General features: G+C 60.2%; 1 protein-coding gene across 1 annotated transcript in view; it reads left to right on the plus strand.

Annotated features, from left to right (window-relative positions):
* Window positions 1-1,033: 1,033 nt before the first annotated feature.
* Window positions 1,034-11,297, plus strand: part of ASIC1 (acid-sensing (proton-gated) ion channel 1) — a 17,748-nt gene continuing 7,484 nt past the window's right edge. The window contains exons 1-2 of the mRNA XM_010566507.1: window positions 1,034-1,398; window positions 2,506-2,701. Coding sequence (XP_010564809.1) covers window positions 1,034-1,398; window positions 2,506-2,701 — 561 coding nt within the window. The remainder of the gene's footprint in view (window positions 1,399-2,505; window positions 2,702-11,297) is intronic.

The raw sequence follows: 11,297 nt of genomic DNA on the forward strand, positions 1-11,297 counted from the left end.
TCCTCCTCCTCCTCCTCCTCCTCCTCCCCCTCCTTCTCCTCCTCCTTCTCCTCGCTGCCCACCGGCCTGCGGCACCCCTCCGCGGCCTCCGGCCCCACCAGCGCCCAGACAATGACTTCATGCGGATTATGCATCTGAAGAAATCACCAGCTCCCAGCTAGCCACAGGGGGAGGTATCCATGTGTTTGGCAGCGAAGCAGCCTCCCGCTCGCCTGCCTTCTCCCCCTTTTTTCTCCTCGCACCCGGCAGCTGCCTCCTCTCCGGCGATGGTCGCCTCCGGTCCCTCCGCACGGCGTTGAGCGAGGCCCCGGCGCATCCCCGCTCCCACGCTTGCACCAAGGTACCACCGAGGCTATTTTTAATTTCCCACACCCCCCCCTTCTTTTCCGGTTCGCCCGCCGCTGCCGGGCTCGGTGCCTCTCGCACCCTCCGTGCCTGCGCTTCTCCCGCTCCCGTCTTCCCACCCAGCGGCAAGAGGTGGAGGGAGGCTCATCCCAGCCCCAGCACCCACGTCGCAGCAGCGGCAGCCACCGTCGCGGAGCAGAACGAGCCCAGCTCCGGCCACGGCCGCTGGCCCCGATTCCAGGTTTGCATCCTCGATTCCTTCATCTATTTGTCGATGCGCCGGTGCCATTTGGGGGAGGCGGAGGGGGACCAGAGAGAAGGGGGGAGCAGGTGGGAGGGGAGGGGTGGATGCTGGGGAGTGAGCGGGGCACAGCACCCCAGTCCTGCTATAGGATGGGGAGGGCAGAGAGGAGGTGGGAGGAGAGGAAATGCAAGAGGCTGCACCCAAAAAAAAAAAAAAAATATATATATACATGTATGTGTGTGTATATATATAGGCTTGGGGGGGAAGAGCAGGGCGCAGCAAAGCATCTGCCCCATGTGAGGGCTGCCGGGTGCATCCCCGGCATCCCCGTGCCGGGATGCCGCGGGCCGGGCAGCGGCAGCACCCACGAGGTCTCCACGGCACCGAGCACCCACGGGTCTCCCTTCTCGGCAGAGTGGCCACGCCAGGGTGCCGGCACGGACCATGATGGACCTGAAGGTGGACGAGGAGGAGGTGGACAGCGGGCAGCCGGTGAGCATCCAGGCCTTCGCCAGCAGCTCCACCCTCCACGGGCTCTCGCACATCTTCTCGTACGAGCGGCTGTCGCTGAAGCGCGTGGTCTGGGCGCTGTGCTTCCTGGGCTCGCTGGCGCTGCTCGCCCTCGTCTGCACCAACCGCATCCAGTACTACTTTCTCTACCCCCACGTCACCAAGCTGGACGAGGTGGCGGCCACCAGGCTCACCTTCCCCGCCGTCACCTTCTGCAACCTCAACGAGTTTCGTTTCAGCCGGGTGACCAAGAACGACCTGTACCACGCCGGCGAGCTCCTTGCCCTGCTCAATAACAGGTGGGTGCCGGTGCTTTGAGATGGTCCCGGGTGACGTCTCTGTGTGCCGGGGCAGGCCACCGCGCGTGGTCCCAGCCCCCCCCCACTGCATGGGGCAGCGAGTGCTGGAGAGGTGCGCTCCGTGACTGGCGTGGAGAGCATCTCCTTAGTCTCCGTGCGGAAGCAGATCCTGAGTTAGTTCAGCTCTGCAGCTGGATGTGGCCACTGTGCGGCAACACCGGCAGCCAAGAGCTGCCAGGTCCTGCTGCTGCTCCTGGGTACATGGCTCCCACGCTGGGCTGCCCTGGATGGATCTGGCACACGCGGCTCCCGTCCCCGGTGCGCGGCACATATGGCAAGGCCAGGGCCACCCTGGGATGCCTGCAGGGTGGATCCAGCATGCATGGCTCCAGCATCACGTCCTGGGTGCCTGACACATGCAGCGAGGCTGGGGATGCCAGCAGGTGAAGCCGCTGAGCATCACCCACGCACCAGGACCGGAGGTCGGTGCCATTCCTTGGGCCGTGGGACTCTGCGGTGGCAGGATTCACGGGGGAGCCCCTCGCCTGCCCTCCCCAACCCGTCCCCACGGCTGCAGCGGCTCCTTGGTGCTGCCAAGCCACTGCCCTCAGCCTGGTGCCGGCAGCAAGGTGCACTACCTGCCCATGCCGCTTGCCAAAAGGCTTCACCGCTGCCCTGACTTGTGCCCCGGGGAGAGGTCTGCAGCCACGAGAGCGGGGGCTGAGACCCAGCACACTCAGCCCACATCCCGGCGAGGCCATCGCCTGCAGTCGTGATGCCACCAAAGGCGCAGGGCAGGCGGCTGTGCTGACATCAACCAGCACCGGTGCTGTGGGACCAGCTCTGGGGCAAGTGAGATGGGTTTGGTATGTGGCCACTGCCGCTGCCCAGCTTCTCTTTCTCGCCCATCCTCCTGCTGTCTCTCACGTGCCTCTGGGCCACTTTGTGCTGTTGAATGCTCTGAAAATGCCACGTGCAAAGTGCCTGAGACTTTGCTGAGCCCATGCCAGGGTCAGGGTAGAAGTAGCTCGTGTGAGGCCCAAATGGCTTTTGCCAGCGGGAACAGATGCCGTGGTCAAGCCTGAGCTTCTGCCTGTTTCCCCTAAGATACGAGATCCCAGACACTCAGACCGCCGACGAGAAGCAGCTGGAAATCCTACAGGACAAGGCAAACTTCCGAAACTTCAAGCCCAAACCTTTCAACATGCTGGAGTTTTATGACCGGGCTGGCCACGACATCCGGGAGATGCTGCTGTCCTGCTTCTTCCGCGGGGAGCAATGCACCCCTGAAGACTTCAAAGTGGTGAGTGCCCCCGCAGCCCCGGCCCAGTGCCGTGTTTCCCCCATGCAAGGAGGGCGTTTGTCCGCCTGTAACCGCTCCTGCCTCCTTTCAGCTCAGAAAGGACTGGCAGCATCTTCATTAAGGGGATGCCAGGGAATGCCGCTGGGTTTTAGAGGTCCAGGTGCCCCCCAGGAGCACGTGCTGCTCAGTGCTGCTGCACAGGGTGCTCCTGGGTGGGCAAAGTTTCCCGGGATCACTTGGGCTCTGCAAAGCTGGGTGGTGCATGCGGGGCTGGAAACCTTCACGCTGGAAACTGCTGCGCGATGAGGAGGCACCAGTGGAAAAGCAGGGAGAGCCGCGGCGATGGCCAGCAGGGACCTGAGGGAACCCCGCAATCCCTTTAGGAAAGCAGGTCCTGGTGGTATGGCACGGCGTTGTGCCCCACCACGGAGGTTGCGTGTCGCACTGGTGCACGGATCCAGCGCACAATAAAGCCTTTATCCCCCTGCGGCTGCCTCTCCCCCATCCAGCTGGGAATTAAACAGTGCCGGCTATTCGGGTGCTGCCTAATAAATTCGGCAGCCAGGGTGGCTGTTCCTGAGCCGGCTCCAGCGTTGAGCATGCAGCTCTGCGCTTTTCGGGGTCCCCATTCTCATCCCCAGCCAAGGGATGTCCCACTCACATCCCACGCCGAGCGAGGACGAAGCTGCCGAGCACGCCAAGGCACCGGCTGGGCGTCCACGGAGCTGCTGCCCAGGTCCCAGCACAATTTGGGTGATTTTAATCATCTGCATTAAATTCCCTTGATGGGCTCTTTACATAGAGCAGTTCTCTGTTGTCAGCCGTCAGGCGTTTTATTTGTTAAATGGAGGCAAGTTGCAGCCTGGAGGGGGCTGGATCCTCTCCAGTGGGGCTAGCGAGTGGGACCGGGTCCCTGCCTGCGTGTGGCCACCAGCCGGTTTCGACGCCGGGCTCTTCCCGGTGCACAGTCGTGTTTTCTGCGCCGAAGCATCCTCAGGGACCCTCATCCCGGCTCCCTACTTTCATCTGCTGGGGTCCAAATACCCTGCTTTCTGCAACCCCTCCAACCGGCAAAAGCAAAATAGACTCGCAGCTGGTTTGTTATTCCTGCCTGGATTATTCCTTGCAAGCAGGTTGGGATGATTTAATGGATTTGATTAGAAAAAGCTGGCTCTGTGCTACGTTTATGTTGCTCTTTGGATTCCCCTTGCAGCCTCGCACAGGCAGGGCTGTGCGTGGCGGGGATGGGGATGGTGCTGCCTGCGCGCGGGGTCCCGGCAGCCGCCCTGTCTCGCTGAGCTATTTAGGAAACCTTTGCCCCCTCCCTGCCTAGGGGTCCCGAAGCTCACTGAAGCTTTTAGACGGGTTGGTTTGACAGGTTAATTCCTGCCGCCTCGCTGCTCCCTCCTCCGAGCTCGGACCGTGTCCGCCCCGGCTGAGCCAGGCTCGGTGTTGCTCTGGGCCTGCTGGCACCGGTGAAGGCTCATGGGTGCCAGGGACCACCACCCGGCGATGCACCAGCATCCCCCCAGTCTGCGCCGCCCTGATGGGGGTCCCACCGCCCCGTGCAGGAGCTGTGTTCACCTCTGCATGTCAGGAAGCCCCTTGCACCGTCCAGGCTAGTGGGATACCCCGAGCGGGTGCTTTTGCGGCCAGCGCTGCCCCTCTCCTCTCCATGATATAGGGGAGATGCTGTGTGCGGAGAGGGACCTTGCCAGGGAGGATTTTTGGGCTGCCCAGACCCCACAGGCGGGGGGGGGGGAGCTGTCTGCATGCAGGCAGGGATGCATGTCGGTCCTCTCCCTGCGCCTGTCCCCTTTGCAGCCATTTAACTTCAGTGCCATGGCCAGTGGGGAGAACTGGGGGGGTTGATGGGATCAGCTGGGGGGAACAAGCGGCCACCCAGGCGATGCTGGCTGCATGCTGATGCTGGCCGGCGCAGGAGGCGACGGGAAGAGCCTCGGCTCTGCCGCCAGCACCGCGGCCCCGGCACGCCGCGGCTGCCGCGTTATCTGTCCCCGGCAGAAGGGAGGGCTCGGGGGGAGACGCGGCGAATGCAAATGAGGGGCTGCCGTAGCTGAAATATGGGGGGGTGACAATAAGGTGGCAGGAGTTGTGTCCTGCCCACGTGCCCCCTCACACTGCCGGACAGCGGGAGAGCATCACTGGGGGGGGCAGCCGCAGCAGGCCAGGGCCTTCCCCCACTGCCCGTGTGCCCCCCCAGTGATGCACCCACTCAGCAGCATCCCACAGGGGCTGTGGGCTTGGTCTCAGCACCCCAGCCCAGTGCACAGCATCACCCTGCAGCCAGGACAGGATCCCCTGGTACACAGGACTCGTGCCGGATGCCATGGGGAAGCCCATCCTGGGATTATTTGGGCTTTTCCCACCTCCTCTTTCATCCTGTGTCATCACCAGGCCACATCAGGGGGTCCCTGGCATTGTTGACCCCCCTCCATCTGCGCCCACCCTAACCAGTGAACCACAGGGGCTGGGTGCTCCCCAGCAGCAGCCGTGTGCAGGATGCAGGGATGCTCCAGGGACAGAGGTGGAGCTGACCAAGCTTGGACTAATCCCGTACAGGGGACTGAACCCTCTAAGAAGACCCGGGGGGAAACAATTGGCCCATCCCAGCTCTGCCCTGGCTCTTCACAGCCCCTCCAGCACCATGGAGGTGTCCGGCATCCACCAAATCTCCCCCCCTGCAGCGGTCCAGGATGGGGAGGAGGAAACAGAGGGAGGTGCAGCCGTCTCCTCTCCCCAGCCCCCAAATCCTGGCACGACCTTAAAGCCCGGAGGGGCAAACACAAGGCTGAGGGGCAAGTCCTGACCCCTCTCAGGGCACGGCCCTAAGAAACATGGGCTGAGGATGTCCCCGTCACCAAGGCTGTGCCCGGAGCCTTGCGCTCACTGGGCCACGCATGGAGTGGGCAGGGGGTGGCTGCCCAGTTCCCCTTTGCGGGGAAGGGGGAATCGCCCTCACTGTCGCCTCCGTTTTGGGTCTGTGCTCCCTGACGTGTTCATTAGCAGCAGAGATCAATGTTTCACGCTTGCTACTTCATTATTTATAAGTTCAAGCCCTCGCTCCTCTGCGGGAATGCGTGGCCCCGCCAGCTCCCAGCTTGCGTTTCCTCTCCCTCGTCGTACCGGCAAAGGGCCCCTGGAGCCCTGCTCATCCCCCATGGATCTGCTCCTCGCCCAGCAAGGGAAAGGCCCAGGAGTCCTCTCTCTGGGCCCTAAACCCCATTAATTTTCTTTCCATCCCGGGAAAAAAAGGAGAAACACAGAGGATAAGCTTCCTCTCCATGGCCCAGCATGGCCTGTGGCACAGGAATTGGGGCTGCCCCACGTAAAACCAGCACTAAACCTCGGGATGGTGCCCCGTGCTCGTGAAGCCCCTTTTTGGGGGTCGGTGCAGCCAGGGGTGATGTGAGCAGCCATGCCTAGCGCAGTGCAATGTGCATTTGCAGCTTTTCCTTCTCACACCCCGTGAGCCCGTCCCGGGGGAGAGCTGTGTCCCCAAATCCTCGTCACTGTCCTGCTTCAGGGCACAGCGGCTGAGCCTGGCATGGGAGCTGGGAGCCCTGGGGCAGAGCGCACGGGACATCCTTGATAAACTGCAGAAGATTAAGACCTCTGGACCATTTCCATGAGGCTCCAGGGCTGAGCTGGCACTAGGGAGAATTGAGTTTGACATGGAGATCATGCCACTGCCTTTTGCATTGGATTCTGCATCCTCTGCCCTAGAAAAACCGAGTGCACAGAGGAAGAGCAAGGGAGGGAGCAGGAAAGGTCTGGAGCAGTCCCAGCAAACCCCAACCACACTCCTCCTCTCCTCCTTCCTCCCATCTCCAGAGCAAAGCAGGAGCTGCTGTGATGAAAAAGAGATCCAGCGGCATCTTGCCGTACCCCATGGCACCCTGCCGAAACTCCCCACTGCCCTTCTGAACCCCACTGCACCTTGGTGAACCCCAGTGGACGCCACCAGATCCTGCTGTGCCCCTCTGCGCCCTGCTAAACCCCAATGCATGCCCCTCTGCACCCCCAAAGCCTCTCTGCACCCTGCTGAGCTCCCCGCTCACAGCCCACCTTGCTCCAGCCAGCGTGCATTGGGTGGGGGTCAGCTCCTGCCACCCCAGGAACACCGTAGCTTTTTCTTCCCCCCCCCCCCAAAAACCCCTCATGTCATTCAAACCTGCCCAGCTGGTGGGTGCTGGGGTGTCCTTCAGCACCCATGGGAGCTCGGAGGGACGGGTACAATGGGGCACGCTCAGGTTGCTGGTCTTGGGGTATTCAACCAGGGGCTGCTGCTGGTCTCCCTGTTTTACCTTGACCCTCAGCCCCACGGGACCCACACCCCAGCACCCACCAGGGGACCCAGGCGTCCAGCCCACAGCACCCCACGGCCTCGCGTGGAGCTGTGGCAGTCACAAGCCCGAGAGCCCCGCGGTGAGCGGAGCTCCCCTGCGGTGCAGTGTTAGTGGATAATCATAGAGCTGGAGTGAAAAGCATCTCCAACACAGCTGGAGAGACCGGGCGCGGGAATTACTGATACCCAGATATTTCCTGGAGCTTTAGACAGTTAATAAACAAACCACATGGGCCCATCTGGCTCTGGAAGAGCAACTTGGGGACCACACGTGGGCGGCAGGGTCAGCCACTGGCCCCAAAGTAGTGTCATCCTCCTGGTTTGGGGAGCCGACAGAGCCGGCGCTTTTACAAATTCTGTAAGACATTCAAGTGATTTATGTAAATCACTTTTTAAAGCGGTACATGGGCTCCTAAATAACTTATAAGCTTTTGAAACTGCTCGCATGTATCTGTTATTTCCGAGGGGTGATTCACCTCCGGCATCCCGGTGATTGTCCCCGAGGCCGGGCCACGCCATCCCCAGCTGTATCATCTGGAAACTCCCGGCCGGGCTCATGCTCCACATGGGCTTCTCTTTGCTGTTGAACAGCAGCATTGTTTGACCCCAGAGGTTGCATCGTTTTCCAGACAAACGAAGCAAACCCAGTGGGACACGGGCTGCCTGGTGCAAAGTAATTGGAGGTGATGGAGCAGAGGAGCAGCCACGCACAGGACCGCAGCCGCGGACGGGACCGCAGCCATTTGCTGATGGCGAGTCGGCTCTCCCAGGAACCACAGCGGGTCGGGAGTGCCCTGACTCCGGCAGCTCATCGGCAGCTCGGAGACTTTCGAGTATCATGGTATTTTGCTGAAAGCAAATCATCCAGAAAGCAGCCGTGAGCAGTTTAGCCCTCGGGCGTGGAGCAGAGACGCCGGCGAGCGCTGCTCCTCGGCTGCCTCCTTTTCCCAGCTTCATCCAAGGTTTTTCCAGACACGGCCACCTGCGGGGCACAGACAGGAGGACTGGGGATCCCTTGGCTACTTGGGGCTTTGCTTACCCCGTGCTGACGCTAACGTGGAGACAGCAGCTCTTGTTCAAAGCCAGTTGCATTTCACACTCAATCTGCAGCAGGACAGCAACGCCACGGTGTGACCCTGGCACCGTTGCATGGGAGCAGTGCCACTGAACCCGCCACGATCTCGGCTGAGCCGGCACAGAAGAGGGTCGGGAACAAGCGAGACGAGGACGTCGGCGCTGGGCACAGCATGGCGGGAGGCAGACGTGTGCCTGTGCCCCGTGGCCGCTTCATTAGGAGCTCTGCAACAGAGTAGGTAAATCATTTAGCGTCTCAAACCTCCAAGCACTGAACAACATCACTCCCGCCCACCCTGGCAGGCGATTAGGATAGGAGAGAGGAGGACACGCAGGATCAGGATCAGGTCCAGCCAGGGGGTTATTTAGTCCCTGGACCTGCCCAGGGGCAACATCCAGCCCCAGCAGCACGCACAGCCGTACCCGGAGCCACGGTGCGCAGCAGCAGACCCTGCACGGGAGTGCTGGGCACACCCGGAGGTGTCGCGCTCACCCAAAACACTTTGCACGCCCGGAGGTGTCACGCACACCCGGGAGCACTTTGCACACCCAGACGCACCACGCGCACCCGGAGGTGTCGTGCCAAGAGCTTGGAGCAGCGCAGACGCACCTCAGGGCATTCCCGCTCCTCTTGCGATGCCTTTGGCACATAAAGAATCATTAACGAATGAATTATTAATTATTAATAATAAGCTTTAATGGCATCTGTGGCTGCTGGAAGAGCTGAGGAGGCTTTCGAGTGCTATCCGGCCGCAACGGAGGCAAGGATGTCATGGCTGTGGATGGGGGACCTTGGGCACGCGTGCCCCACGGACGCCGGACCCCAAGGAAGCCGCGGGCTGGAAACGCAGCCCTGGACCACCACCAGCATATCGTATTTTTCCAAACTGTTCCCCCTTAATCTCCCTTTGGTCTTTATCCAAGACCCAGGCTGAGTGGCAGCGAGGTACGTGGCACCTTTGCCAACTGGGTATTTCAAAGAATCTGCCCAGGAAACCTCCTAGTGCCATTTTCCCCTCTCTCCCCCTGATATCAAGTGGGGAGAAGCCAGGGAGGAGCGGGGCAGGTCCCTCGAGCATGCAGGGCCACGCAGGAGGCAGAGATCTCCACGGGGAGATCTGGGAAATTAACTGTCTCATGGCCTTTTGCCTCAGTTTTAATTTATCTGGCTTTTTATAGACTCCTTTGTTTTATCGCCTGCAGAGAGTTTGGCCGGAGTCAGGGTTCTCTAAGCAGCAGGCATCTCTGCAATTCCTGCAACAACCATGACTCAAGAAGCTCCTAACCATCTCAGGCTCTTATTTATTTATACAGGCCTTGACACTTGGATATTATAACCTTTTATTTATTTTTCTGGATTTTTTTTTTTTTTCCTCTGTATGGAGGATTTGGTGCATTTATATCCAGGCTTTTACAGTAAGGACAGAGATGGAGCATGGGACGGCGCTGGGGCAGGGTCCTTCCCACTCACCCTCCACTTTATCAGGGATTTTAAGCCCCCTGCTCCTTGCTCTCCCAGCAGCCTCATGGCCCAGTAAAGCAACAGGAAGACCCATCCAGAGCAGCCGCATACCAGGGCTGCGTAACCACCCTGCTTGGATTAGATTAGATTTGAAAACCGTGATGCGTGCAGAGCCAGAGCGAGTGAACACAGCAAGAAAACCAGATAGGAATACAATTTTTTTTTTTCCCCCCCACCAATAAAACCATCGGCTTGAATCTGCTTGCACGAACTGTCTAAGCAATTGTGAAGGATGTCGGAAAAAATTGCAACCTGCTTATGGGTAATTTGTGATCAGGAGGAAACACAGAAAAGCTTTGGAATAAGTGTCCACACAGAATAATCCCAGCCACCTGGGAATTAGCAGCACCTACCTCAGCAGCATCCTCCGCATCCCGGCAGGGCATTTGTCGGCACAGTCCCAGTGACCCTCCACGGCACAAAGGGAAGCCACCAACGGGTAAATCACCCAGAAAGCTCTCAGCATTACAAACTATTTCAATTATAGCAGCGTAAATAGATCCCCAGCAAGAAGGATAAGGTGGCCATAGGAGCCGTCGCAGCGGATGCACGGCAAAGGGCCCAGCCGCAGATACGCGCTCGACCGCCCGTGTTGCTGCAGGGGGTCCCGGCCGAGCCCCCCCAAAGACCCCGAGCCAGCGGGGCTGCGGGTGGCCTCTGTGCCCGGGGCAGCAGCACCAGCACCCGGCTGGGCTGACTGGGAAGTGCTCGGCAGCACTGGCCCAGGGAAGCTTTGAAAGATTAATGGAGTTTAAATGGAAGCATTTGGAGAGGAGATAAGGCTCATCTGATAGGAAATCATATGGAACAACGGGAGCCAGGGAGGCCCCGGGTCCGTAATGAAGTCCACTTAGCGCATTACTCACCATAATGTGCTTTTTATTAAAGTCCTGTGCTGCAGATGCTGGGTCTGCAGCCGATAACCTGGGGCAGGATGGCACAGGGACCTGGACCACCCGACCCCTGCCACCAAAAGCAGCCGGGACCGAGTGCCCCAGCCCTGCACAGTCTCAAAAAGGGACTTTTGGTTTTCTGTCCCCTGTGCGAGCCAGGGACAGGGCTCCCGCATCACCCAGTGCCGCGGCATCACCAGTGCCCACGGCTGGCGCTGGGCTGCCTGGGCCCACGGGGACGGGGTGGAGAGGGGGCGGAGGTGGGGAATAATACAGAGGAAAAACTCCTTTTTAATCATCAATTTTTCTGCATTAGAATGTGACATACTAATCCACTGTGAAGCATCTAATCTGGGGGATAAAGGGCCGGATAACACAAGCTGCGCCCGGCTTGGCTGGCAGAGCGAGCGGAGGCAAGGTGGCAGCATCTGATAAGGGGCGGCAGGATTAGTCCCGGCAGAGATCCCGGCTGCCTGGGCAATCCCACCTTGCTCGGCTGCTCCGAGTCTGCCTCTCGCCAGGGTCGGGGAGGGGATCCGCAGCCCCAGAGCTGTCCCAAAGTGGCTCACCCTGCCCAGAGCGGCGATGGAGGCACTGCAGGTGCCACCATCAACATCTTGGCAGCTCTGGGAGCTGCAAAGCACATTCATGGGCCAAGGCACATTGCAAACCTGATTTCCCCCCCCCCCCCCCCCCCCCCCACCCACCGCGCGTGGTCTGGGCGCAGCGACAGCCCAC

This window comes from Haliaeetus leucocephalus, unplaced genomic scaffold (genome assembly GCF_000737465.1).
Source record: "Haliaeetus leucocephalus isolate CR32 unplaced genomic scaffold, Haliaeetus_leucocephalus-4.0 Scaffold214, whole genome shotgun sequence".
Taxonomy (NCBI): Eukaryota; Metazoa; Chordata; class Aves; order Accipitriformes; family Accipitridae; genus Haliaeetus; species Haliaeetus leucocephalus.